This window comes from Oncorhynchus masou, chromosome 10, assembly GCF_036934945.1.
Source record: "Oncorhynchus masou masou isolate Uvic2021 chromosome 10, UVic_Omas_1.1, whole genome shotgun sequence".
NCBI classification, from domain to species: domain Eukaryota; kingdom Metazoa; phylum Chordata; class Actinopteri; order Salmoniformes; family Salmonidae; genus Oncorhynchus; species Oncorhynchus masou.
The window spans coordinates 3,309,806-3,337,224 of NC_088221.1; the positions used below are offsets into that span (position 1 = coordinate 3,309,806).

The window sequence follows — 27,419 nt, forward strand, 5'->3', positions numbered from 1 at the left end:
TTAAACATCTTAAGGTCAAAATCCCCATAGTGTTCCCATTTCTCTCATGTAAATGTTGTATCTACATCAATAGATTCGGGAAATATCCCATTTTCTTCACTATCATTGAGACATCTGTGGCATTGTGTTGTGTGACAACTACACATGTTAGCATGTCATTTTATTATCCCCAGCACAATGTGCACCTGTGTAATGATCATGCTTGTTTAATCAATGTCTTGATGTGACACACCCGCCGGGTGGATGGATTATCTTGGCAAAGGAGAAATGCCCACGAACAAGGATGTTAACAAATATGTGCACAACATGAGAGAAATAAGCTTTTTGTGCGTATCAAACATTTCAGGGATATTTTATTTCAGCTCACATGGGACCAACACTTTACATGTTGCGTTCATTTTTGTTCAGTATAGTATGTTTAGTTTTCTTTGTGAGAAGCAAGTTTATTTAAAAGGACGTGATTTGGTTTATGTAGATACATTTAAATGTTAACACACAGTAACCAAAAATCTGATTTTATTTGCATATTCATACAGTTTGAAACAAATTTGCAAACAGTAGAATGTTTGTCACAAATTTCCCCATAATTGTTTTCCAGAAGTTCACAATTCGCCACAAAAAGAATTTGCATGTGAAAAAGTTTTTTTCCCCAGTAAGGGAAGACGCATCATTCACCCAAGTTTATTTAAAATCGGGCCAGTGCTGTCAGACATCGCGTGTGACTAACGTACGAACAGACAAGAGACCGATCTAGTCCCCTTCCCATAATGGGGGAAAAGCAACAGAACATGTTATACAAAACAGTCTTTATTTCTTAAATATAATGGAAACGGTACAAAGCTGGAATGAATGAATGGTTATTTGCGTATGTGTGTGTGTTGCAGCATGCAGTCAGTGGTTGAGTCCCTCAGGGTGGTGTGGTCCTGTAAAGCTGGTCCAGTTTGCGTCGCAGCATGTTGTAGTTGTCCCGGGTGCCTGGGGCTTCTGGATCTATCTTCAGAGACAGCTCGTAGTGCTTCTTCGCCAGCTCCAGCTTCCCCCAGCGATGGTACAGCACCGCTGAGATGGAGGGGAGAGAGAGGAGAGACACAGACATATTATTGTGAGGCCAAAGACATGGTGTGGAACACTCAGAATAAACATGCCTCTGATTTTGAGAAGAAGGAATCACAATTCATGTCAGCCTCATCGTGACATTTCTACCTGCAACGTTCTACCTTGTACCTACTGAAGGTGGCCCATGCATTTACTTCATATGATGATGTTTCTAACTGTTACTCTTGCTTGAGACCAAACCCATCACATTATCCCAAAACTATTAATTACACACACCACATTGAGGTATTATGGATTTATTTATGTGTCTTAATACAAAAGACAAATATACTGTATATGAAAAACATTTATATGGGTCTATAAGAACTATGGTTCGACATCAAACGTATCTCGGAACCCACTGGTCTTACCCAGATTGCCATGGCAACTGGCAGCATTTGGGTTGATTCTCAGAGCCTGGAGGAAGAAGCCTTCGGACTCCTGATTGGGCACAAAACACAGGACATGTTTCAGTGTGTGTGGGTGTCTGGCTGCATTAGGAGTGCGGTCACACACAAACCTGTACCCCTGCACATTGAATCGGTACCAGTTCCCACTGTATATAAGCCTCATTTTAGTTATTTTATAGTGTTATTTTTTTTTTTTTTACTCTAGTTTATTTAATTAATATTTTCTTAATTAACTATATTTTCTTACAAGCTCTTTACCAAGAATGCAGTTAAGTAATAATTTCACGGTAAGGGTTACACCTGTTGTATTTGGCGCATGTGACAAATAACATTTGATTTGAGTCCAAAAAAATAGTTTAAATCCCAATGACTTAATGCTGTTAAGTCTGTTTCTGTGGTAACATGGACTCTTAACCACGTGATGAAAATGTGTTGCTCCTTGCAGAAACGAGCAAGGTGTTGTAGCAAACGAGTGTTAGGTTGCAGCACACACACAGAAATATAATGAATAAAACAGACTTACAACCTCTGACCCTGGAAATGTGACTGGTAAACTCATGGGTACACTCGCAATGGCTGCCTGGTATTGTGATAATCATTTCCATGGTAATGTAGAATGTTCATTCAAATGATGTTCAAATGATGTTAAAAAATGCAATGGAATGTATTTTTTGTAATGTCAGTTGAGTTCAATCAACAAATCACAGCACAAATAGACAGGTACACTTCCTGGTTTCAGTTCCTGCTTTACTCCTAGCTTGAAGATAAAAGTTAGGACTCCATGTGAAAGCTTTAAGAAAATAAACATTCACATGAGCAGCGCCATTGCTAACTTGCATAGCTGGTCCCATTGCTGCAAAAAGTTATGGGGTATTAGAATCCTCATTTTAACCTTTGTTATCTCCAACCTAGCTTTTCTCCTTTGCTGCTATACTTGCAATTGCCAGTCCAGCCAGTATGCCATCATTGACTTGAATGAGGACGTCCATTTCATTCATTCTATTTCTATGGCAGCACATGCAGTCAGGAGCGGAGGAGAGGAGAAAATGTGTCTTAATTATTTTTTACTAAATTGCTATTCCAACGGTTGAAACGTGACCGCGGTCATTTGGCTGACCAATTACTGTCATCCAAAATTTCATGACCGTCACAGCCCTAGTTGAGGTAAATTATTCTAAGTAATTTCTCTCTCTGGGCTTACTGACCTTATACTTCTGTAGTTTGCCCAGGACGTTGGCCAATGAGAACATGATGGTGTGGTCGTTAGGGAGGAGCTTTAGGGCCTCTCGGCCAATTGCCTCCGCCTGGGCTAGGTTGCCTAGACGACAGGAGAGAGAAGGGAAAGACATGAGAAGGACAGACAGATAGTCAGACACAGACAAGCGAGATTGAACTTGCTAGTTCAAAGCCTGTGGACATGCAAGGTGGAAATCCAAGTCATGAGGAGAACAAAGTTTAAAACCGTCAGACTACAAGTCAGCTTTAAAAGTCTTAATTGGAAGTCGATGCATTCACAGAATACAAATGTCAACTGCTTGTACGAACGTACAGAGCTTTAAAGCAAGTGTTTATACCTTTACACAATAGATAAAATGATGAAACCCATATAAACTGAGCGCCCAGTGTGTGTGTACATGTGTGTGTTGTCTGTGGTGTGTAGAGCAGAGTTTTTCCTCTCCACACATGGAAGAGCGCTTTAGCTTCCTAATTAGGAGCTGAACACAAGGACCACTGGCTTATTGATCTCTGTCAGACCTGTCTGACCAGGGAGGGAAGGTGGGAAGGAGAGAGCTAGATGGAGAGGCCCCGAGTCATGCTCTGCGTGCACATGTGTGTGCTATATGTGTGCACATAAACTCAGCAAAAAAAGAAACATCCCTTTTTCAGGACCCTGTATTTCAAAGAAAATTTGTAAAAATCCAAATAACTTCACAGATATTCATTGTAAAGGGTTTAACCTCTTGATGCTATGGGGGCGCTATTTCATTTTTGGATAAAAAGACGTGCCCGTTTTAAGCGCAATATTTTGTCACAAAAAGATGCTCGACTATGCATATAATTGATAGCTTTGGAAAGAAAACACTCTGACGTTTCCAGAACTGCAAAGATATTGTCTGTGAGTGCCCCAGAACAGATGCTACAGGCAAAACCAAGATGAAACTTCAACCAGGAAATGAGCAGGATTTTTGAGGCTCTGTTTTTCATTGTCTCCTTATATGGCTGTGAATGCGCAAGGAATGAGCCTGCCTGATCTATCATTTCCCTAAGGTGTCTGCAGCATTGTGACGTATTTGTAGGCATATCATTGGAAGATTGACCATAAGAGACTACATTTGCCAGGTGTCCGCCCGGTGTCCTCCGTCGAAATTGGTGCGTCATCTTCAACTGCACGTCTTTTTCCAAGCGATTCACCGGAGAAAGGAGACTACCACGAACGATATACCAATGAAGAGATATGTGAAAAACACATTGAGGATTGATTCTAAACAGCGTTTGCCGTGTTTCAGTCGATATTATGGAGTTAATTTGGAAAACAGTTCGGCGTTTTGATGACTGAATTTTCTTTTTTTTTTTTGGTACCCAAACGTGATGTACAAAACGGAGCGATTTCTCCTACACAAAGAATCTTTCAGGAAAAACTGAACATTTGCTATGTAACTGAGAGTCTCCTCATTGAAAACATCCGAAGTTCTTACGTTTACATTTACATTTAAGTCATTTAGCAGACGCTCTTATCCAGAGCGACTTACAAATTGGTGAATTCACCTTCTGACATCCAGTGGAACAGCCACTTTACAATAGTGCATCTAAATCATTAAGGGGGGGGGTGGTGAGAAGGATTACTTATCCTATCCTAGGTATTCCTTGAAGAGGTGGGGTTTCAGGTGTCTCCGGAAGGTGGTGATTGACTCCGCTGTCCTGGCGTCAAAGGTAAATGATTTTATTTGAATCCTTTTCTGGTTTTTGTGCAAATGTTGCCCGCTAAATGCTACGCTAGCTATCAATACTCTTACACAAATGCTTGTTTTGCTATGGTTCAAAAGCATATTTTGAAAATCTGAGATGACAGTGTTGTTAAGAAAAGGCTAAGCTTGAGAGCTAGCACATTCATTTCATTTGCGATTTTCATAAATAGTTAACGTTGCGTTATGCTAATGAGCTTGAGGCTATAAATAGAATCCCGGATCCGGGATTGCTCGACGCAAGAAGTTAAACACTGTTTCCCATGCTTGTTCAATGAACCATAAACAATTAATGAACATGCACCTGTGGAACGGTCGTTAACTTCTTAGGGCTAGGCCACTTTTTTTCTCCACTTCCTGTCTGAATGACGTGCCTAAAGTAAACTGCCTGTAACTCAGGCCATGAAGCCAGGATATTCATATAATTGGTACCATTGGAAAGAAAACACTTTGCCGTTTATAGACATTTTTAAATAATGCAGGAGAATATAACACAATAGACATGGTAGGAGAACATCCAAAGAAAAACAAACATGTTTTTTTTGTTGAGAAAGACCATCCTCTTAGAAATGCAAAAGGTCATATTGCAATTCCTATGGCCTCCACAGGACGTCAGCAGTCTACGTTCAAGGTTTCAGGCTTGTAACTTCAAAAACGAATAAGAAATAAGTTTTAGTAGAGGGACAGTCTTGGAAATTCGTGTTTGCGTGTGCCATGAAGACATTCCGCACCTGCTAAAATCAGTTTCATATTGAACATACTTCTTTCCTAAATAAATATTATAGTTTCATTATATTTTAGGGTATCTGAGGAGTAAATAGAAACGTATTTTGACTTGTTGAAACAAAGTTTAGGGGTAGAATATCGGATTCTTTCTCTGCAAGATGAACGAGTGGATGACTCAAATCGGTGAAGCAAACAAAACTGACATTTTGGGATATAAAGAAGGATTTTATCTTACAAAACGACACTACATGCTGGGACCCTTTGGATGTAAAATCAGAAGAACATTTTCAAAAAGTAAGTGAATATTTAATCGTTTTATGTGAATGTATGAAACCTGTGCCGGTGGAAAAATATTTTGATGTGGGGCTTCGTCCTCAAACAATTGCATGGCATGTTTTCGCTGTAGAAGCTACTGTAAATCGGACAGTGCAGTTAGATTAACACAAATATAAGACATTTACAGTTGAAGTCGGAAGTTTACATACACTTAGGTTGGAATCATTATATCTCGTTTTTCAACCACTCCACAAATTTCTTGTTAACAAACTATAGTTTTGGCAAGTCGGTTAGGACATCTACTTTGTGCATGACACAAGTCATTTTTCTTTCAAACAATTGTTTACAGACACATTATTTCACTTATAATTCACTGTATCACAATTCCAGTGGGTCAGAAGTTTACATACACGAAGTTGACTGCGCCTTCAAACAGCTGGGAAAATTACAGAAAATGATGTCAAGGCTTTAGAAGCTTCTGATAGGCTAATTGACATCATTTGAGTCAATTGGAGGTGTACCTGTGGATGTATTTCAAGGCATACCTTCAAACTCTTTGCTTGACATCATGGGAAAATCAAAATAAATCAGCCAAAACCTAAAAAAAAACCTGTAGACCCCCACAAGTCTGCTTCATCCTCGGGAGCAATTTCCAAACACCTGAAGGTACCACGCTCATCTGTACAAACAATAGTACGCAAAGGTAATGGTACCAAATACTAATTGAGTATGTAAACTTCTGACCCACTGGGAATGCGATGATAGATATACAAGCTGAAATAAATCACTCACTACTATTATTCTGACATTTCACATTCTTAAAATAAAGTGGTGATCCTAACTGACAGGGGATTTTTAATAGGATTACATGTCAGGAAAAACTGGGTTTAAATGTATTTGGCTAAGGTGTATGTAGGGGACGGTAGGGTAGCCTAGTGGTTAGAGCGTTGGGCTAGTAACCGAAAGATTGCAAGTTCGAATCCCCAACCTGACAAGGTACAAATCTGTCGTTCTGCCCCTGAACAAGGCAGTTAATCCACTGTTCCTAGGAAGTCATTGAAAATAAATTTATTCTTAACTGACTTGCCTAGTTAAATAAAGGTTAAAAAAAAGTCAACTCCCGACTTCAACTGTATTTAAACATAAGTGTTTAAAATGTATTTGAATTGCGCTCCCTCCAGTTTCACTGGAAGTTGTCCAGCCAGGAAACACCTATCCTTAAGAAGTTTTAAGACACTAACAGCTTACATTAAGGTCACTATTATGAAAACTTAGGACACTACTAAAGAGGCCTTTCTACTGACTCTGAAAAACACCAAAAGAAAGATGCCCAGGGTCCCTGCTCATCTGCGTGAATGTGCCTTAGCCATGCTGCAAGGAGGCATAAGGACTGCAGATGTGGCTAGGGCAATAAATTACAATGTCTGTACTGTGAGACACCTAAGACAGCGGGACGGACAGCTGATCATCCTCACAGTGGCAGACCACGTGTAACAACACCAGCACAGGATCGGTACATCCAAATGTCACACTTGCGGGACAGGTACAGGATGGCAACAACAACTGCCCGAGTTACACCAGGAATGCACAATCCCTCCATCAGTGCTCAGACTGTCCGCAATAGGCTGAGAGAGGCTGGACTGAGGGCTTGTAGGTACGTTGTGAGGCAGGTCCTCACCAGACATCACCAGTAACAACGTCGCCTATGGGCACAAACCCACCGTCGCTGGACCAGACAGGACTGGCAAAAAGTGCTATTCACTGACGCGTCGCAGTTTTGTCTCACCAGTGGTGATGGTCCGATTCGCATTTATCGTTGAAGAAATTAGCATTACACCGAGGCCTGTACTCTGGAGTGGGATCGATTTGGAGGTGGAGGGTCCGTCATGGTCTGGAGTGGTGTGTCACAGCATTATCGGACTGAGCTAGTTGTCGTTGCAGGCAATCTCAATGCTGTGCGTTACAGGGAAGACATCCTCCTCCCTTGTGTGATACCATTCCCGCAGGCTCATCCTGACATGACCCTCCAGAATGACAATGCCACCAGCCATACTGCTGTTCTGTGCGTGATTTCCTGCAAGACAGAAATGTCAGTGTTTTGCCATGGCCAACGAAGAACCCGGATCTCAATCTGATTGAGCACGTCTGGGACCTGTTGGCTCAGAGGGTGAGGGCTAGGGCCATTCCCCCCAGAAATGTCCGGGAACTTGCAGGTGCCTTGGTGGAAGAGTGGGGTAACATCTCACAGCAAGTACGGGAAAATCTGGTGCAGTCCATGAGGAGGAGATGCACTGCAGTACTTAATGCAGCTGGTGGCCACACCAGATACTGACTGTTACTTTTGATTTTGACCCCCCTTTGCTCAGGGACACATTATTCAATTTATGTTCGTCACGTCTGTGGAACTTTTTCAGTTTAAGTCTCAGTTGTTGAATCTTGTTATGTTCATACAAATATTTACACATGTTAAGTTTGCTGAAAATAAATAGGATTGACAGTGAGAGGATGTTTCTTTTGTTGCTGAGTGTATGTGTGCTAGCTCAGCTTTGTCTCTGTGCAATAAAAGAGAATAAAGGAAGCACACCCCAGTTACTTTGTTTTTTGGTGACATGTAGTCTTGGCAGATTTGGGGAAGAAATTATGGGGAGAGGGGGTGGAGGAGGGGGATTCTGAATTCTGAGGGGGCACTTCTCTGTGTCTGCCTTGCGTTTGATCATGGGCATGCTGGCTGGCGATTGGATGGTTCTAGGGCCCTCCTGGGAGACCCCGCCCCCCTCGGGAGAGGCTTCTGACAAAAGCGGCGCCAACGTCTGGAAATCAGCGCATTCTCCACACGGCAGGGAAGAGTGCCTTTGGAAAACTCCACACACAAAGCTTTAATACATAAATTTCAAGCATTGCCGGTTCCTGCTCTTCCAGTCTAATCACGTTGGGCGCTTAGATCAAATTTCCCCCCATTTTTTTATCTTTGTCTCTGTTTCTGTACGTTAACAGCAGTGAAGACAATCTTTGAACAACTGTGCGTACGGATGAATGAGTAAAAATGAGGCATTTGACTAACTCTGCGGCGCATGTAATCAATGGAAATTCATCCATTACTCAACTATTAAAGATTGATTTTGAATATCCAAAATAGCACAAAACAAAGCAAGTGATGGGTATTGTCACTCATAATATCTCCCATTAGACAGCAACTGTGGTGAGTGGGTCAAAGTGTGTGTTAGTGGTGTGTGTGTGTGTGGTACGCACATGGCTCTAAAGAACGGCCATTTTGGTTGCTTATGCTCCCAGATACATGCTCCCAGATAATAATTGTTGTAATGATAGTCTTCATTGTGCAGTTGTTTCCAAGTGCCCTAGAGAAGAATGTGACTGCAGATTCGTGCAATCCAAAGCCTACATGTAAAGAATTCATCAGTGACTTGTACTTCAATCCAAAGCCCACATGTAAAGAATGTTAAAGAATTCATCAGTGACTTGTACTGCAATCCAAAGCCTACATGTAAAGAATGTTAAAGAATTCATCAGTGACTTGTACTTCAATCCAAAGCCCACATGTAAAGAATGTTAAAGAATTCATCAGTGACTTGTACTGCAATCCAAAGCCTACATGTAAAGAATGTTAAAGAATTCATCAGTGACTTGTACTTCAATCCAAAGCCCACATGTAAAGAATGTTAAAGAATTCATCAGTGACTTGTATTTCTTGCAACTTTCCTGAGACGTATTCAAATCCAAATTAAATGTTAACTGTAAAGTAAACTTACCTGGCACAATAATATGATTTTATGATGATCTGTATCGATTGAGTGTCTTGTTTTATAAACAGAATTTAAATTAAAAAAGGGCAAATATACCCTGCAAAACATGTGTTGGATTTTCTTCCCCAGACCTCAAATGTGGTCTCCTGATGTGGTTTAAGCATTCTTGTGGACTTAGAGAAACAACTAAATTGGATGTTCTATTAAAAAAGGTATGATTTTGAAAGTGAAAACCTGAAGAAAAGAAAACTAGGGAAATTGGAAACACGGAGGGAAAAAAACTAGACCATTTTTTGGGGTGATATTTGGTGTTATTATGGCAAATAAATGTATCGACTGGTAAGAATTATGAGTGGATGATAGATTTTTTTCATCTACCTGCAAAAGTGCTTGGTGGACCAAAATGTTTGTTTTTAGGCTCTCGTCATAAACCATGTTGGGGGTCGTTCAAAAACCACGCATTTGTTTACACCTTGTTCAGTCATGTTACCTCATTAGCTAACAACCTGGTTACTTTACCAGTATATATCTAAACATTTGGGGGCACAGAAAGAAAGAGAGAGCTTGGGATGATAGAGGGTGCTTTAGCGGAAGTCAATTGGAGGGTTACTTAGTAGCAATGCAAATATCATGGTACAGCTAATATGGATACTCAAATACCATGGTACATTTACAAACATATTATGATATAGATTTTAAACTTGTATCTCATTACGGTAAATGGTGAAATAAGTATAGCCAGTTATAATTGTAACGGTTTAGCAGATAATAAGAACATAACAATATTTAACTGGCTCAAAGAGAAGGAATATAATATCTACTGTCAACAGGAAACTCATTCAAAAATTTTAGTTAAAGTTGTGTGGAAAAATATACACTACTGTTCAAAAGTTTGCGGTCACTTAGAAATGTCCTTGTTTTTGAAAGAAAAGCACATTTTGATCAGAATTACAGAGTAGACATTGTTAATGTTGTATATGATGACTATTGTAGCTGGAAACGGCAGAAATATGGAATATCTACATCGGCATAGAGGCCCATTATCAATAACCATCACTCCTGTGTTCCAACGGCACGTTGTGTTAGCTAATCCAAGTTTATCATTTTAAAAGGCTAATTGATCATTAGAAAACCCTTTTGCAATTATGCTAGCACAGCTGAAAATGGTCATACTGATTAAAGAAGCAATAAAACTGTCCTTCTTTAGACTAGTTGAGTATCTGGAGCGTCAGCATTTATAGGTTCAATTACAGGCTCAAAACGGCCAGAAACAAAGACCTTTCTTCTGAAACTCGTCAGTCTATTCTGACTATTCCATGCGGGAAATTGCCAAGAAACTGAAGATCTCGTACAACGCTGTGTACTACTCCCTTCACAGAATAGTGCAAACTGTCTCTAACCAGAATAGAAAGAGGATTGGGAGGCCCTGATGCACAACTGAGCAGGAGGACTATTACATTAGAGTGTCTAGAGTTTGAGAAACAGACGCCTCACAAGTCCTCAACTGGCAGCTTCATTAAATAGTATCCTCAAAACACCAGTCTCAACGTCAACAGTGAAGAGGCAACTCCGGGATGCTGGCCTTCTAGGCAGAGTTGCAAAGAAAAAGCCATATATCAGACAGGCCAATAAAAATAAAATATTAAGATGGGCAAAATAACACAGATACTGGACAGAGGAACTCTGCCGAGAAGGCAGGCATCCCGGAGTCGCCTTGTCAGTGTTGATGTTGAGACTGGTGTTGTGTAGATTTAAAAAAAATCTGCTGTTTCCAGCTACAATAGTCATTTACAACACTGTATTTCAGATCAATTTGATGTTAATTTAATTGACAATTTTTTTAGTTTTTCTTTCAAAAAAGAACATTTCTAAGTGACCCAATACTTTTGAACGGTAGTGTATTTCTCCCACGGGCAAAGAAACTCAAAAGGGTTGATGTTATAAATTAACAGTCATTTTGATCCCAACGTGCAATATGTTTATGTTTAAATATGTTATTGGACCATAAACAGATATGGGTCATTAACCTTTACGGACCAAATAATGATGATCCACACTTCTTATTATCAACCCTGCAAGGAAAACAAAAATCTCTGAAACTGGAAACACTTATCTCCCTCACTAGTTTTAAGCACCAGCTGCCAGAGCAACTCACAAATTACTGCACCTGTACATAGCCCATCTATAATTTAGCCCAAACAACTACCTCTTCCCCTACTGTATTTATTTATTTTGCTCCTTTGCACCCCATTATTTCTATTTCTACTTTGCACATTCCAGTGTTTCCCTTGCAATATTGTACGTACTTCGCCACCATGGCCTTTTTTTGCCTTTACCTCCCTTATCTCACCTCATTTGCTCACATTGTATATAGACTTATTTTTCTACTGTATTATTGACTGTATGTTTGTTTTACTCCACGTGTAACTCTGTTAAATAAAGGTGAAAATAAATGTAAAAAAATGTATAATTAATTATTATGGTGGGAGATTATAATATTGTTTAAATACCTCAATGGACCGTAAAGGAAATCACACTACAAACTATCACCTTCATGCACTTTTAAGGAAATCATGAATATCATGGATATACAGTGGGGCAAAAAAGTATTTAGTCAGCCACCAATTGTGCAAGTTCTCCCACTTAAAAAGATGAGAGGCCTGTAATTTTCATCACAGGTACACTTCAACTATGACAGACAAAATTAGAGAAAAAAATCCAGAAAATCACATTGTACGATTTTTAATGAATTTATTTGCAAATTAAATTTAAAATCCTACAATGTGATTTTCTGGATTTTTTTTCTCATTTTGTCTGTCATAGATGAAGTGTACCTATGATGAAAATTACATGCCTCTCTCATATTTTTAAGTGGGAGAACTTGCACAATTGGTGACTGACTAAATACTTTTTGCCCCACTGTCTGTAAACTTCTGACCCACTGGGAATGTGATGAAAGAAATTAAAGCTGAAATAAATCATTCCCTCTACTATTATTCTGACATTTCACATTCTTAAAATAAAGTAGTGATCCTAACTGACCTAGGAACATAATTTTTAATCATTTTAAATGTCAGCAATTGTGAAAAACTGAGTTGAAATGTATTTGGCTAAGGTGCATTTAAACTTCCGGGGTAGGGGTAGCCAGGTGCATTTAAGAGCAGTTGGAAGCCACGGAAGGAGTGTTGTAATGGCATTGAAGCTCGTCTGCAGATTTGTTAAAAAGGGTCCAAAAGAAGGGCCAGAAGTATATGCCAGAATGGTGTTGTCTGCATAGAGGTGGATCAGAGAATCACCAGCAGCAAGAGCGACATCAATGATGTACACAGAGAAAAGAGTCGGCTGGAAAATTGAACCCTGTGGTACCCTAATAGAGACTGCCAGAGGTCCAGACAACAGGCCCTCCGATTTGACACACTGAAATCTGAGAAGTAGTTGGGGAAACAGGCGATGCATTCATTCGAGTCGAAAGCCTTGGCCAGGTCGATGAAGACGGCTGCACAGTATTGTCTTATATCGATGGCGGATATGGTATCGTTTAGGACCTTGAGCGTGGCTCATGACCCGCTCAGAAACCAGATTGCATAGTGGAGAAGGTACGGTGGAATTCTAAATGGTCGGTGATCTGTTTAACTTGTCTCACGAAGACTTTAGAAAAGCAGGGCAGGATAAATATAGGTCTGTAAAAGTTTGGGTCCAGAGCGTCTCTACCTTTGAAGAGGGGGATGAGGAGAATAGGAGTGGAACTGGGGGCTACAGGGCCTGGGTTAACCTCTACATCACCAGAGGAACAGAGGAGGAGTAGGATAAGGGTACGGCTAAAGGTTATAAGAACTGGTCGTCTAGTGTGTTGGGGACAGAGAATAAAAGGAGCAGATTTCTGGGCATGGTAGAATAGATTCAGGGCATAATGTACAGACAATGGTATGGTAGGATGTGAGTAGAGTGGAGGTAAACTTAGACGTTGAGTGACGAGAGGTCTCGTCTATGGAGGCACCAGTTAAGCAAGGTGAGGTCTCCGTATGTGTGTGGGGTGGGACAAAAATCTAATGCATTTTGAGCGGGACTGAGGACTCCACAGTCGTGGCCAAAACTTTTGAGAATGACACACATATTAATTCCCACAAAGTTTGCTGCTTCAGTGTCTTTAGATATTTTTGTCAGATGTTACTATGGAATACTGAAGTATAATTACAAGCATTTCATAAGTGTCAAAGGCTTTTATTGACAATTACATGATGTTGATTCAAAGAGTGAATATTTGCAGTGTTGACCGTTCTTTTTCAAGACCTATGCAATCTGCCCTGGCAGGCTGTCAATTAACTTCTGGGCCACATCCTGACTGATGGCAGCCCATTCTTGCATAATCAATGCTTGGAGTTTGTCAGAATTTGTGGGTTTTTGTTTGTCTACCCGCCTCTTGAGGATTGACCACAAGTTCTCAATGGGATTAATGTCTGGGGAGTTTCCTGGCCATGGACCCAAAGTATTGATGTTTTGTTCCCTGGGCCACTTAGTTATCACTTTTGCCTTATGGCAAGGTGCTCCATCATGCTGGAAAAGGCATTGTTTGTCACCAAACTGTTCCTGGATGGTTGGGAGAAGTGGTGGTACCATTCTTTATTCATGGCTGTGTTCTTAGGCAAAATTGTGAGTGAGCCCACTCCCTTGGCTGAGAAGCAACCCCACACACGAATGGTCTCAGGATGCTTTACTGTTGGCATGACACAGGACTGATGGTAGCGCTCACCTTGTCTTCTCCGGACAACCTTTTTCCGGATGCCCCAAACAAATTGGAAAGGGGATTCATCAGAGAAAATGACTTTACCCCAGTCCTTAGGAGTCCAATCCCTGTACCTCTTGCAGAATATCAGTCTGTCCCTGATGTTTTTCATGGAGAGAAGAGGCTTCTTTGCAGCCCTTCTTGACACCAGGCCATCCTCCAAAAGTCTTCACCTCACTGTGTGTGCAGATGCACTCACACCTGTCCTGCTGCCATTCCTGAGCAAGCTCTGTACTGGTGGTGCCCCGATCCCACAGCTGAATCAACTTTAGGAGATGGTCCTGGCGCTTGCTGGACTTTCTTGGGCGCCCTGAAGCCTTCTTCACAACAATTGAACCGCTCTCCTTGAAGTCCTTGATGATCCGGTAAATGGTTGATGTAGGTGCAATCTTACTGCCAAAAATATCCTTGCCTGGGAAGCCCTTTTTATGCAAAGCAATGATGACGGCGCGTGTTTCCTTGCAGGTAACCATGGTTGATAGAGGAAGAACAATGATTCCAAGCACCACCCTCCTTTTGAAGCTTCCAGTCTGTTATTCGAGCTCAATCAGCATGACAGAGTGATCTCCAGGCTTGTCTTCACTCACACCTGTGTTAACGAGAGAATCACTGACATGTCAGCTGGTCCTTTTGTGGCAGGGCTGAAATGCAGTGGAAATGTTTTTGGGGGATTCATGTCATTTGCATGGCAAAGATGGACTTTGCAATTACTTGCAATTCATCTGATCACTCTTCATAACATTCTGGAGTATATGCAAATTGCCATCAAACAAACTGAGGTGGCAAACATTGTGAAAATTAATATTTGTGTCATTCTCAAAACTTTTGGCCACGACTGTACAGTGAAATAAAACAATAAGAACTAGCCAAGACAGCAGTAGACAAGATATATTGACATTAGAGAGAGGTAAAAAGCAAACACAAATGTAGATCAGGAGAGCTAAGACAACAACGGGTAAATGGCAATGAATGGGCAGAGTTTGTCAGTTAGGTACATACAGGACCTGAGTTCGAGGCTGGGGCCGACAGGTAATCCCTTCACAGAACAGCGCAAACTGTCTCTAACCAGAATAGAAAGAGGAGTGTGAGTCCCCGGTGCACAACTGAGCAAGAGGACAATGACATTAAAGTGTCTTAATTTGAGAAACAGATTTTATGTTGTGCTTATGTTGTGTTCACTTTAGGTGAAGCAGTGCTACCAATTTAAATGATTTTATTTAGAGCCCTGGGTGCGCATGCATGTGGTAGTGTGTGTGTGTCTGTGAAAGTCTGTGTTAGAAGTGTGTATGTGGTGTGCGTGCATGTGGCAGTGTGTGTGTGTGTGTGGTTACCAGTGTTGTCCAGTAGTATGACCATGTTGTTCCATGCCAGGCTGTGGTCAGGCTTTAGCACTGTAGCATTCCTCCACGCATTCAGAGCATCTAGGTGTCTGTTCAGGTCTGCATACTAGACAAATAAAAAGCATGAGCTTGCACACACCCAGAGGAAATGATTTAGGTGCTGACTAACGGTGAATAAACAGTAAGCTTTAAAAACAAAGAGCTGCACACTCCACATGTATAACCTCCTAGTCATTTACTGGGTAAAAACACACCAACGTTTCGGCATCGCTGTGCCTTCTTCAGGGTGATGTCATGAATGCTTGAACCAGGTTATGTAGATTTCATACATTACCATTCTAGCAAACCACATCACCTTCATTCATCATCAAAGCCACAATCTGCAGTCTGTGTTTGAGGCTTACAGCAGCCTTGCCACTAGGTTTGGAACAGAACAAGCTATAGAACCTCATCGGGAAAAGATACCACTCTCAAATCTATTGAATTAACTTTTTCTACATAGACTGATCAACATGATACATTTAAACATATAGTTTATTTAACCTTACAGTTGGGGTACAACAGTACTAAGCTCATAAGGCAATTTTTAACATATTCTTCAATAATTAATTAGTGTAAATTGTATTGACTGTTTAACAGTAGGAAAACTTACGGATGGTGGCTTTAAGTCCAACCGCGGTTGGTGGCTTTAAGTCCAACCTCGGTTGGTGGCATTAAGTCCAACCTCGGTTGGTGGCTTTAAGTCCAACCTCGGTTGGTGGCTTTAAGTCCAACCTCGGTTGGTGGCTTTAAGTCCAACCTCGGTTGGTGGCTTTAAGTCCAACCTCGGTTGGTGGCTTTAAGTCCAACCTCGGTTGGTGGCTTTAAGTCCAACCTCGGTTGGTGGCTTTAAGTCCAACCTCGGTTGGTGGCTTTAAGTCCAACCTCGGTTGGTGGCTTTAAGTCCAACCTCGGTTGGTGGCTTTAAGTCCAACCTCGGTTGGTGGCTTTAAGTCCAACCTCGGTTGGTGGCTTTAAGTCCAACCTCGGTTGGTGGCTTTAAGTCCAACCTCGGTTGGTGGCTTTAAGTCCAACCTCGGTTGGTGGCTTTAAGTCCAACCTCGGTTGGTGGCTTTAAGTCCAACCTCGGTTGGTGGCTTTAAGTCCAACCTCGGTTGGTGGCTTTAAGTCCAACCTCGGTTGGTGGCTTTAAGTCCAACCTTTGTACTCACCAAGCGTCCCAGGTTGTAGTAACAGTCAGGGTATTTCTTCCGGAATTGGATGGCGTTCCAGTAGCTCTGCTCTGCTTCCTTAAACTTCTTCAGACTGTTTTGCACTATTCCCAGATTCATCCACGCTGCTGCAAAGTCCGGCCTTTCTCAGAAGAACACCACAGTTGCGTTTAATGTCCGGAATGTTTTATTTTTTGTGAAGTCAAAGGCTAATAAAGTCATATCTGTGATTTTTTTTCTGTGTGCATGTACATGCATGCATATGTTCGTGCATGACAGTGTGTGTGTCCACCTACTGTATGAGTACAGCTTTAGCCAGAAGCTCCTCTGCCTCCACCAATTCGTTCCTCTCTTTCAGGATGTTGCCTAGGTTGTTCATAGCGTGGACATACGTAGGGTGCAACCTGACACAAAACACAGCTGAGAGGGTCAATGGTTTCAGCCGTAGGTTTGATAAAGTGTTATCGTGACCTGTGCTTTCCAATGCGACTCTGTTCCAATATCTACAGTTGCATAACACCTAGTATGAAACAATGTTTTTGGTGTAAGTGATATTGAAGTATGGACATTGGAATGTAACCTACATGTACCATAGAACTATAGAAAAACTCATATTGAGAGTGTGAACCTGTAGTATTCGTACCTGACTGCCTCTCTGTAGTACTTGATGGCAGCACTGGTGTTCCCTCTGTCTGCTAGGTTCTTACCCACATTATAATGCACCTGGAGAGGGAAATAAAATAAAAATAAAAACAAATAAAATTCAAATAAAACTTATTTTGAATAATTTGGGAATCATTTTCATGACAGCTTGAGGACCCAATATGGTCTGACAAAGAGGCATACAGACAGACACACCAATCGATGCACCAGTAATCCTGACAGACAGACAAGCCAGCAAGAAAGATAGACACATCAGACAGACAGACACCACCTTGGCATTGAGGGGACAGACTGACAGGGCGCTGGTGAAGAGGCTCTGCTCGGACCGCCACTGGTGACTGCGCAGGGCACAGCGAGCCACATACACACATAGCAGAGCCAGCAGGGAGGCACGGAGCAGCCCCTACAACACACAAGATTGAGGACTATCCGTTACGACAGGACAATGAAGTGAAGGCAATGAAGTGAACCCTGTTTGATTCAGCTCCGTCCTAACAGTCTTAAATCCTCCATCTCTTTTCAATGTCCAACAAAAGACTAGATCAGGTGACAAATTGGGAGAACCTCAAATGTATGTGATGTGTAGCTTTTAGCTGGGCGAGGGTGTGTGTGTGTATATTCTCTACCTTGCATCTGCTCCAGCGGCCGCAGCAGTGTCCCAGGGCATAGGCCAGTAGCAGACAGTAGCCAGCGGAGGAGAGGTAGAGGACCCTCTCTGCAATGACGAAGCCAACCCTGAAGAATATGTTGCAGGCGGGCAGGAAGGGGACTACCAGCAGCACCAGACCCAGGGTCAATGTCCTGACAAGATTCACAGGGTCAAAGTAACACTTTGTAATATTTGGATGAACAGGGAGTACAGGGGGCCCCCATGTTGAGGATCAGAGGGGCGGACGTGTTGTTGCCTACCTTCACCACTTTTGGTTGGCCCACCTGAACTCACACCTATTATTTGAATGAGGGTCTGCAGTGAACAGGACGTGAGCAGGAAGATGTGGGTGGGTGTTTCACTGCTTTCACCAGTCTATAGAAAAGGTCATGGTCATACCGACATCCTTTAAAAAAAACCTTGGTGGAAGTGGAAACATAACACTGGGCTAATGAAGTACAGTAGAAAAAAACAGAAAGGCCTGCACACTATATATATACTTCTAATTACCACCTTTATTGGCAACATTTCAAAGGATTTTCATCAGAGCATATTCAGTGTGCTGGCCTTTGTTCTTTTCACTGCTTGGACCCCTAAAAAACACGGTTACATAATACTTACAACACATAGACATACTGTGTAATATACAGTTGTAAGTCAGCTGAGATTATTCTGAATGTTTCTATAAAGTGATCAGAGGTGATGCTTGAGTCACATTCCATCCACTGTTCATAACTGAGTAACTAACATTGTATCCAAACATGTTTTATCTTGACAACAGTGTGTGTGTGCGTGTGTGCACACACGTGTCGGCTGAGCTCTCTCCTACCTCCTCCTCTGGCTGTCCTGTGAGCATAAGGCTTGGCTTATCAAGCCTATCAGGAAGCACCAGAGCAGCAGCAGCCAGGCCGTCCTCCAATCAAACGCTGACTTAATGAGGGGCACACAGCCCATGGACCAATCAAAACACAGCCACCAGGGACACAGCAGCACCCAGGCATTCAGTGAGTAGTAGTAATTATAGTTGACTATCTGCCAATCACACAGAACAGGACAGGGGAGAGAGAGCAGAGTGATATGGCAGAGTGTGAGGGAGAAGGAGAGAGAGAGGGGGAAAAAATAAGAACATTTCAAATAAAAAAATTACGATTATGATTGTTGTACTACTACAGAGGTCTGCGTGGTGATAGTTAGATGTTTTCAACTATTTAAGATCACATCCTAAAAAGACCATCTAAAACCAAAAAACTTCATCCATTTAGATTTAGTATTCTGACATAACTTTAAAATAATTTCCTTCCATAAAGTTACAAATTACCATAAGAGTCATTATTTAGCCTACATACTCTATCCAGTATCATTCAAATAGGTAAAACACGACTCACTCTGAGAAAGACATTGTTTGCAAAGGATGCTGGGTTGTCTACTTCAGTGAAGGCGGGGGGCCCAGTTCCCATGATTCTCCAGCGGGCGTACAGCAGGGAGGCTCCACCCATGGCCAGCAGAGCCAATCGGATCAGGAGGCCCGTCCGCACCCGCTCACTCACCTGACACGACACACACCAGAAAAACATAGTAATAGAGGAGTCCACAACAACAACAGCCTGAGTCCAAATTAGGTACTCTTACCTAACCATAACCATAGGGTACATGATCGGTACATGTTAGAAGGCTATTCGGGTGCATTTCCATACAGGATTTACCCCAGTGTTTTACCCAAAAGGCTCAGAATTTTGTTTCCATCAACGCGGGGCCGACGTGTCTCACTGGCCATGACTCCTGCGGTCATGCTCTCACTTTGGGTCAAAGCCAAGCAACTGGTACTTTTCAGCCTGCATTTACATAACAATGGCAAACTGTGAACTTTCTCATTCTCACAAAGCCACTGTTATTATTATGCAGAGGTTGTTGATTCTGCTTTTCACAAACCCTTTCTGCTTTTCACAAACCCTTTCTGTCAGCCCTAGCTACGGAAACACAACTTCCCTAGTATAACATAAGGGCATATAGAGTAGTGTAGCAGGAAAAGCAACATAATTAGTGTAAGGGGTAGAGCCCGACCAATAGTATCCTTTTACTGATGTATTTGTATCGCCGTTTGATCCATTGGAAAGGACATATACAAGATGTGGAGAAAGTAGTAGTTCATAGAATTTGACTTTATTGTGCATGACATTATTTGTCTTGAGGGCGTCAACTGCTTGTCCATTTTGAAACACTGCAGCTAGTAAAAACTTAAAAAATAGTCAGAATTAATCTAAGATAACTCAAGAAATCTCTCATTAATTTTTATGTTTTTGCAGAGATCTTAGTCGCACAATTTTACATTAACTAATTAACTGTTTGGTGCAGAAAAACTGGGCATGAAAATGAGTAATCTCTCGCTGAATGACAAGACTTGAAGAATCGCTACTGTTGACCAATCACCGACGAAAGGGCATAGACTTTGGCTTGCCTCAAGAAAAGATGTATTGTGCCCGAAAAGCTGAAAAAACCCTTACCGAAGTACAAAAACGTCACAAAATGTCATCATAATATATGCACGAACACTTCCAAACTGTTTCAGCTGGGAAGCATGCAGATGCCTTAAGTCAGAGAGGAGAGTGAACAACTGTGCACTAACTCTTCGTCTTCCTGCTTCCACTTTATGGAGCTGGCCAGCTCAATAAAAGTGCCAAAAATAAACCCTGGGCATATACCATTACGTGAAGTGTCTTGGTAGGATGTCAGGTGTCTTGACAAACAATTGATGGGGCGTACCAAGAAAGTGCCGTGCTAAGAACATTCAACTCTGTGGTAACGTTAAATTCTTTGATATAGGGGGCGCTCATTTAATTTTTTGATAAAAAAAAACGTTCCCGTTTTAAACAAGATATTTTGTCACGAAAAGATGCTCGACTAAGCATATAATTGACAGCTTTGGAAAGAAAACACTCTGACGTCCAAAACTGCAAAGATATTATCTGTGAGTGCCACAGAACTGATGCTACAGGCGAAACCAAGATGAAATTTCAAACAGGAAATGGTCCAGATTTTGAGGGCGCTGTGTTCCAATGTCTCCTTATATGGCTGTGAATGCGCCAGGAATGAGCCTACACTTTCTGTCGTTTCCCCAAGGTGTCTGCAGCATTGTGACGTATTTGTAGGCATATCATTGGAAGATTGACCATAAGAGACTACATTTACCAGGTGCCCGCTTGGTGTCCTCCGTCGAAATTATTGCTTAATTTCCAGCTGCGTGCATTTTACCATTTGCTTCAGAGGAGAAAGGCAACTGCCACGAATGATTTATCATCGAATAGATATGTGAAAAACACCTTGAGGATTGATTTTAAACAACGTTTGCCATGTTTCGGTCGATATTATGGAGTTAATTTGGAAAAAAGTTTGGCGTTGTAATGACTAAATTATCGTTTTTTTTTCTTAGCCAAACGTGATGAACAAAACGGAGCGATTTCTCCTACACAAATAATATTTTTGGAAAGAATGAACATTTGCTATCTAACTGAGAGTCTCCTCATTGAAAACATCCGACGTTCTTCAAAGGTAAATGATTTTATTTGAATGCTTTTCTTGTTTTTGTGAAAATGTTGCCTGCTGAATGCTAGGCTTAATGCTATGCTATGGTTGAAAAGCATATTTTGAAAATCTGAGATGACAGTGTTGTTAACAAAAGGCTAAGCTTGTGAGTGAATATATTTCTTTCATTTCATTTGGGATTTTCATGAATAGTTAACGTTGCGTTATGCTAATGAGCTTGAGGCTATGATTACGCTGCCGGATACGGAATTGCTCGACGCAAGAAGTTAATGCCCTTTAGTGAAGCCAGCGAGATCTAGTGTTATATATGCTCTTTGCGAAGCTTATTCCTCAAGCTCTGTCATTCAAATGTTTTCCGAGACACACACAAAAAAAAAACTTTGCGGTTTACAAAGTAGCACTTTGAAGCTACGTTTTGATGTATGGGTTCATTGTCACTTGATAGGGACTGGTTTAAATTCACGTTTCGCCAATCGCTAATCCATTTCCTTGACAAGTGCTAGCTAGCCAGCCATCTAACTAGCTGTGTGAGGGTTCTTGACGCCACTCACTGAAGCTTAGTAGTATCGAGAAACCCTACGCTAAACCTGAACCATTACACATTTGTTTGGAGGTCCCAAGGATCCCAGATAGCACAAATACAACGCTTGTTTTTCCTTTCAAGTGATTACCAGAATTCAGTGGCTACAGCCTTACAATCGATGAAAACATAGCTAATTACTAATACACTGAAAATGTGTCCTGTCATTGTTTTCCAGCTGGCTAGCATGAGGCAGCTCATTCTTCAGAGCCTAGGCATTTATTTGTTGATGATGGAATCAGTGCAGTTTATTCTCCTTTCACTAGATTAGAGTAACACCATTTTAACATAAAAATTCTCTTTCTGGTGCTCCTAAATTATTACATTAATGTTCTTTCCTCAAATGTAAGAAATCAAAGTTGAGTATCTTTGTACGGAAGTTTTATTAAAATTTCAGCTAAAATAAAAATAAATTGGCACATATCCGTTATTGATTAATATTTCCACTCTCTAAAATCGGAAAAACAAAAAATCCCATATCGTTCAGGCTCTAGTTAGACATACACTCATATAACCATGGTTTAAATGGTTATATGAGTGTATGGTGAAATTATGTTACAATAGCTACGATGCAATATCCATACCTTCATTCTACCGACGGTATGATTTCAAATACCGTACAACAAAGAAAATCTGAAATACTCAATTGAGCCAGTCACATAAGTGCATGTTTCTTTACAAAAAGCTAATGGAGCAAAAGTGACATGATGATCCACTGTTGAGCAGCCCAAGAGAGTTGATCAGTTTAAACTTTAAATTCACTAATGTATGCCAGCTAAATACGTAAGACGTGCCAAATACATTTTCTCCAGCTCAGGGCTCCGGCTATGCATTTAGTTTGCTAGCTAGCCCATTTTCAAATCCACAATGTACAGAGCATTCGAAAAGTATTCAAACCCCTTCCATTTTCCCACATTTTCTTACATTAAAGTCTTACTTTAAAATACCCCATAATGGCAAAGCAAAAACAGTTTCTTAGAAATGTTTACAAATAAAGAAATACCTTATTTACATAAGTATTCAGACCCTTTGCTATGAGACTCAAAATTGACATCAGGTGCATCCTGTTTCCATTGATCATCCTTGAGATGTTTCTACAACTTGATTGGAGTCCACCTTTGGTAAATTCAATTGATTGGACATGATTTGGAAAGGCTCATACCTGTTTATGTAAGGTCCAACAGTTTTCCGTAGAGCTCCGAGACAGGATTGTGTTGAGGCACAAATCTGGGGAAGGGTACCAAAACATTTCTGCAGCATTGAAGGTCCCCAAGAACACAGTGGCCTCCATCATTCTAAAATGGAAGAAGTTTGGAACCACCAAGACCCTTCCTAGAGCTGGCCTACCAGCCAAACTGAGCAATCGAGGCTGAGCAATCGAGGGAGAAGGGCCTTGGTCAGGGAGGTGACCAAGAACACGATGTCACTGATAGAGCTCCAGAGTATCTCTGCGGAGACGGGAGAACCTTCCAGAAGGACAACCATCTCTGCAGCACTCCAACAGTCAGGCCTTTATGGTGGAGTGGCCAGACGGAAGCCACTCCTCAGTAAAAGGCACATGGCAGCCTGCTTGGAGTTTACCAAAAGGCACCTAATGACTCTCAGACCATGAGAAATAAGATTATCTGGTCTGATAACAACAAGAGTGAACACTTTGGCCTGAATGCCAAGCGTCACATCTGGAGGAAATCTGGCACCATCCCTACGGTGAAGCATGGTGGTGGCAGCATCACGCTGTGAGGACGATTTTCAGCGGCAGGGAAGACTTGTCTGGATCGAGGGAAAGATGAACAGAGAAAGATAAGAGATCCTTGATGAAAACCTGCTCCAGAGCTCTCAGGATCTCAGACAGGGGAGAAGGTTCACCTTCCTACAGGATAACGACCCCAAGGGTGTTGTTAGGTAATCCAAGTTTATCATTTTAAAAGGCTAATTGATCATTAGAAAACCCTTTTGCAATTATGTTAACACAGCTGAAACTCTTGTCCTGATTAAAGAAGCAATAAAACTGGCCTTCTTTAGACTAGTTGAGTATCTGGAGCTAAATCAGCATTTGTGGGTTCGTTTACAGGCTCAAAATGGCCTGAAACAAATACTTTTTCTGAGACTCGTCAATGAAGGCTATTCCATACGAGAAATTGACAAGAAACTGAAGATCTCGTACAACGCTGTATACTACTCCCTTCACAGAACAAACTGTCTCTAACCAGAATAGAAAGAGGAGTGGGAGGCCCCGGTGCACAACTGAGCAAGAGGACAGGTACATCAGAGTGTCTAGTTTGAGAAACATATGTTAAAAAGAAAAAGCCATATCTCAGACTGGCAAAGAAAAGATGAAGATGGGAAAAGAACACAGACACCGGACAGAGGAAGATTGGAAAAAAAGTGTTATGGACAGATGAATCTAAGTTTGAGGTGTTCGGATCACAAAGAAGAAAATATGCTGGAGTAGTGCTTGATGCAATCTGTCAAACATGGTGGAAGCAATATGATGGTCTAGGGGTGATTTGGTGGTGGTAAAGTGGGAGATTTTTACAAGGTAAAAGGGATCTTGAAGAAGGAAGGCTATCACTCCATTTTGCAATGCCATGCCATAACCCTGTGGACGGCGCTTAATTGGAGACAATTTCCTCCTTCAACAGGACAATGACCCAAAGCACAGCTCCAAACTATGCAATAACTATTTAGGGAAAACGTAGACAACTGGTATTCTATATGGTGTCTATAATGGAGTGGGCAGCACAGTCACCCGATCTCAACCCTATTGAGCTGTTGTGGGAGTAGCTTGACCGTACGGTATGTAAGAAGTGCCCATCAAGCCAATCCAATTTGTGGGAGGTGCTTCAGGAAGCATGGGGTGAAATCTCTTCAGATTACCTCAACAAATTGACAACTAGAATGCCAAAGGTCTCCAAGGCTGTAATTGCTGCAAATTGAGGATTCTTTGATGAAAGCAGTTTGAAGGACACTATTATTTCAATTAAAAATCATTATTTATAACCTTGTCAACGTCTTGGTTATATTTCCTATTCATTTTTCAACTCATTTCATGTATGTGTTCATGGAAAACAAGGACATTTTTAAGTGATGCCAAACTTTTGAACGGTAGTGTATATTTTTTACGTTCGGAAAGAAATAGCGCCCCTTGTGTGCAGTGCCGGTAATACCATACATCCCAGTATGGTACAAGAACATTATAAATTTATGAAAATCTGGATACCTCCCAACCCTAGCGAATGTCACTGTTCCAATGTCCACACTAGCATACCTTGTAGAATAAAGACATGTATTGGGCATTGTAAGTAGTATGCTAGTTACTCACGTCTTCTGCTTTCCTCCTGAGGAACAGCCTCTGGCTCAGCTCGTAGACATTTACATTACAGATGAGAAGGACATCAAAGGCAGCGTTCACCCCCTGAGAGAAGAGAGAAACATTAGAGATTAGACATTCAAGCACAATATAAACCAGCGACAGATATCAGATAATTGCTGGGTCAAGTTCACAAGAGTTAAATATAGGCTACAAATTTATTAGGCTTCCATTACACAAGCTTAGTCATAAACACAATGTACTGTATATGACTATCAAGAGAGTGGCGCTAGCTATGCCAAGGTTGTGAGTTTAATTCTCGTAGGGATCACGTACTAAATATCTACGGACTTTGGATAAAAGCGGCTACAAGTTCGCATTTATTTAACAGTAAGGTGAGGATGTTTTGACACCCCTACCAGGACTGTGATGCCTTGTTCTTTGCAGAGCATGGCCGCAGCGCACAGCAAAAGGCTCACGGCAATCCAATGGATGGAAAACTTCTCCTCGCTCTCCCTACCTGCAGAAGACATCCACAGATGAGTGAGACGTAGTTCATAAATTAAATATTCAAATGATAAAATGGTTTCTGCATTACAGTGGGGCAAAAAAAGTATTTAGTCAGCCACCAATTGTGCAAGTTCTCCCACTTAAAAGGATGAGAGAGGCCTGTAATTTTCATCATAGGTACAACTTCAACTATAACAGACAAAATTATTTAAAAAAAATCCAGAAAATCAAATTGTAGGATTTTTAATGAATTTATTTGCAAATTATGGTGGAAAATAACTATTTGGTCAATAACAAAAGTTTATCTCAATACTTTGTTATATACCCATTGTTGGCAATGACAGAGGTCAAACGTTTTCTGTAAGTCTTCACAAGTTTTTCACATACTGTTGCTGGTATTTTGGCCCATTCCTTCATGCAGATCTCCTCTAGAGCAGTGATGTTTTGGGGTTGTTGCTGGGCAACACGGACTTTCAACTCCCTCCAAATATTTTCTATGGGGTTGAGATCTGGAGACTGGCTAGGCCACTCCAGGACCTTGAAATGCATCTTACCAAGCCACTCCTTCGTTGCCCGGGCGGTGTGTTTGGGATCATTGTCATGCTGAAAAGACCCAGCCACGTTTCATCTTCAATGCCCTTGCTGATGGAAGGAGGTTTTCACTCAAAATCTCACGATACATGGCCCCATTCATTCTTTCCTTTACACGGATCAATCGTCCTGGTCCCTTTGCAGAAAAACTGCCCCGAAGCATGATGTTTCCACCCCCATGCTTCACAGTAGGTATGGTGTTCTTTGGATGCAACTCAGCATTCTTTGTCCTCCAAACACGTCGAGTTGAGTTTTTACCAAAAAGTTATATTTTGGTTTCATCTGACCATATGACATTCTCCCAATCTTCTTCTGGATCATCCAAATGCTCTCTAGCAAACTTCAGACGGGCCTGGACATGTACTGGCTTAAGCAGGGGGACACGTCTGGCACTGCTGGATTTGAGTAGTGTGTTACTGATGGTAGGCTTTGTTACTTTGGTCCCAGCTCTCTGCAGGTCATTCACTAGGTCCCCCCGTGTGGTTCTGGGATTTTTGCTCACCGTTCTTGTGATCATTTTGACCCCACGGGGTGAGATCTTGCGTGGAGCCCCAGATCGAGGGAGATTATCAGTGGTCTTGTATGTCTTCCATTTCCTAATAATTGCTCCCACAGTTGATTTCTTCAAACCAAGCTGCTTACCTATTGCAGATTCAGTCTTCCCAGCCTGCTGCAGGTCTACAATTTTGTTTCTGGTGTCCTTTGACAGCTCTTTGGTCTTGGCCATAGTGGAGTTTGGAGTGTGACTGTTTGAGGATGTGGACAGCTGTCTTTTAAACTGATAACAGGTTCAAACAGGTGCCATTAATACAGGTAACGAGTGGAGGACAGGGGAGCCTCTTAAAGAAGAAGTTACAGGTCTGTGAGAGCCAGAAATCTTGCTTGTTTGTAGGTGACCAAATACTTATTTTCCACCATAATTTGCAAATAAATTCATAAAAAATCCTACAATGTGATTTTCTGGATTTCCCCACCTCATTTTGTCTGTCATAGTTGAAGTGTACCTATGAT

The 27,419-nt window shown here is 41.4% G+C and overlaps 1 protein-coding gene across 3 annotated transcripts in view; it reads right to left on the bottom strand.

Moving 5' to 3' along the window:
• Window positions 1–499: 499 nt before the first annotated feature.
• The window catches only part of tmtc4 (transmembrane O-mannosyltransferase targeting cadherins 4), a 42,597-nt gene continuing 15,677 nt past the window's right edge, over window positions 500–27,419 (bottom strand). For 2 of the 3 annotated variants that reach the window (XM_064975659.1, XM_064975660.1), the window contains exons 6-18: window positions 25,727–25,823; window positions 25,320–25,412; window positions 19,263–19,424; window positions 18,707–18,909; window positions 17,855–18,029; window positions 17,500–17,631; window positions 17,209–17,288; window positions 16,862–16,969; window positions 16,566–16,707; window positions 15,346–15,460; window positions 2,711–2,823; window positions 1,467–1,536; window positions 500–1,059 (exon numbers count right to left, since the gene is read on the bottom strand). In XM_064975659.1, the coding sequence (XP_064831731.1) occupies window positions 908–1,059; window positions 1,467–1,536; window positions 2,711–2,823; window positions 15,346–15,460; window positions 16,566–16,707; window positions 16,862–16,969; window positions 17,209–17,288; window positions 17,500–17,631; window positions 17,855–18,029; window positions 18,707–18,909; window positions 19,263–19,424; window positions 25,320–25,412; window positions 25,727–25,823 (1,642 nt within the window). In that variant the 3' untranslated portion in view covers window positions 500–907. The remainder of the gene's footprint in view (window positions 1,060–1,466; window positions 1,537–2,710; window positions 2,824–15,345; window positions 15,461–16,565; window positions 16,708–16,861; window positions 16,970–17,208; window positions 17,289–17,499; window positions 17,632–17,854; window positions 18,030–18,706; window positions 18,910–19,262; window positions 19,425–25,319; window positions 25,413–25,726; window positions 25,824–27,419) is intronic. The other variant, XM_064975661.1, reaches the window with a different exon arrangement.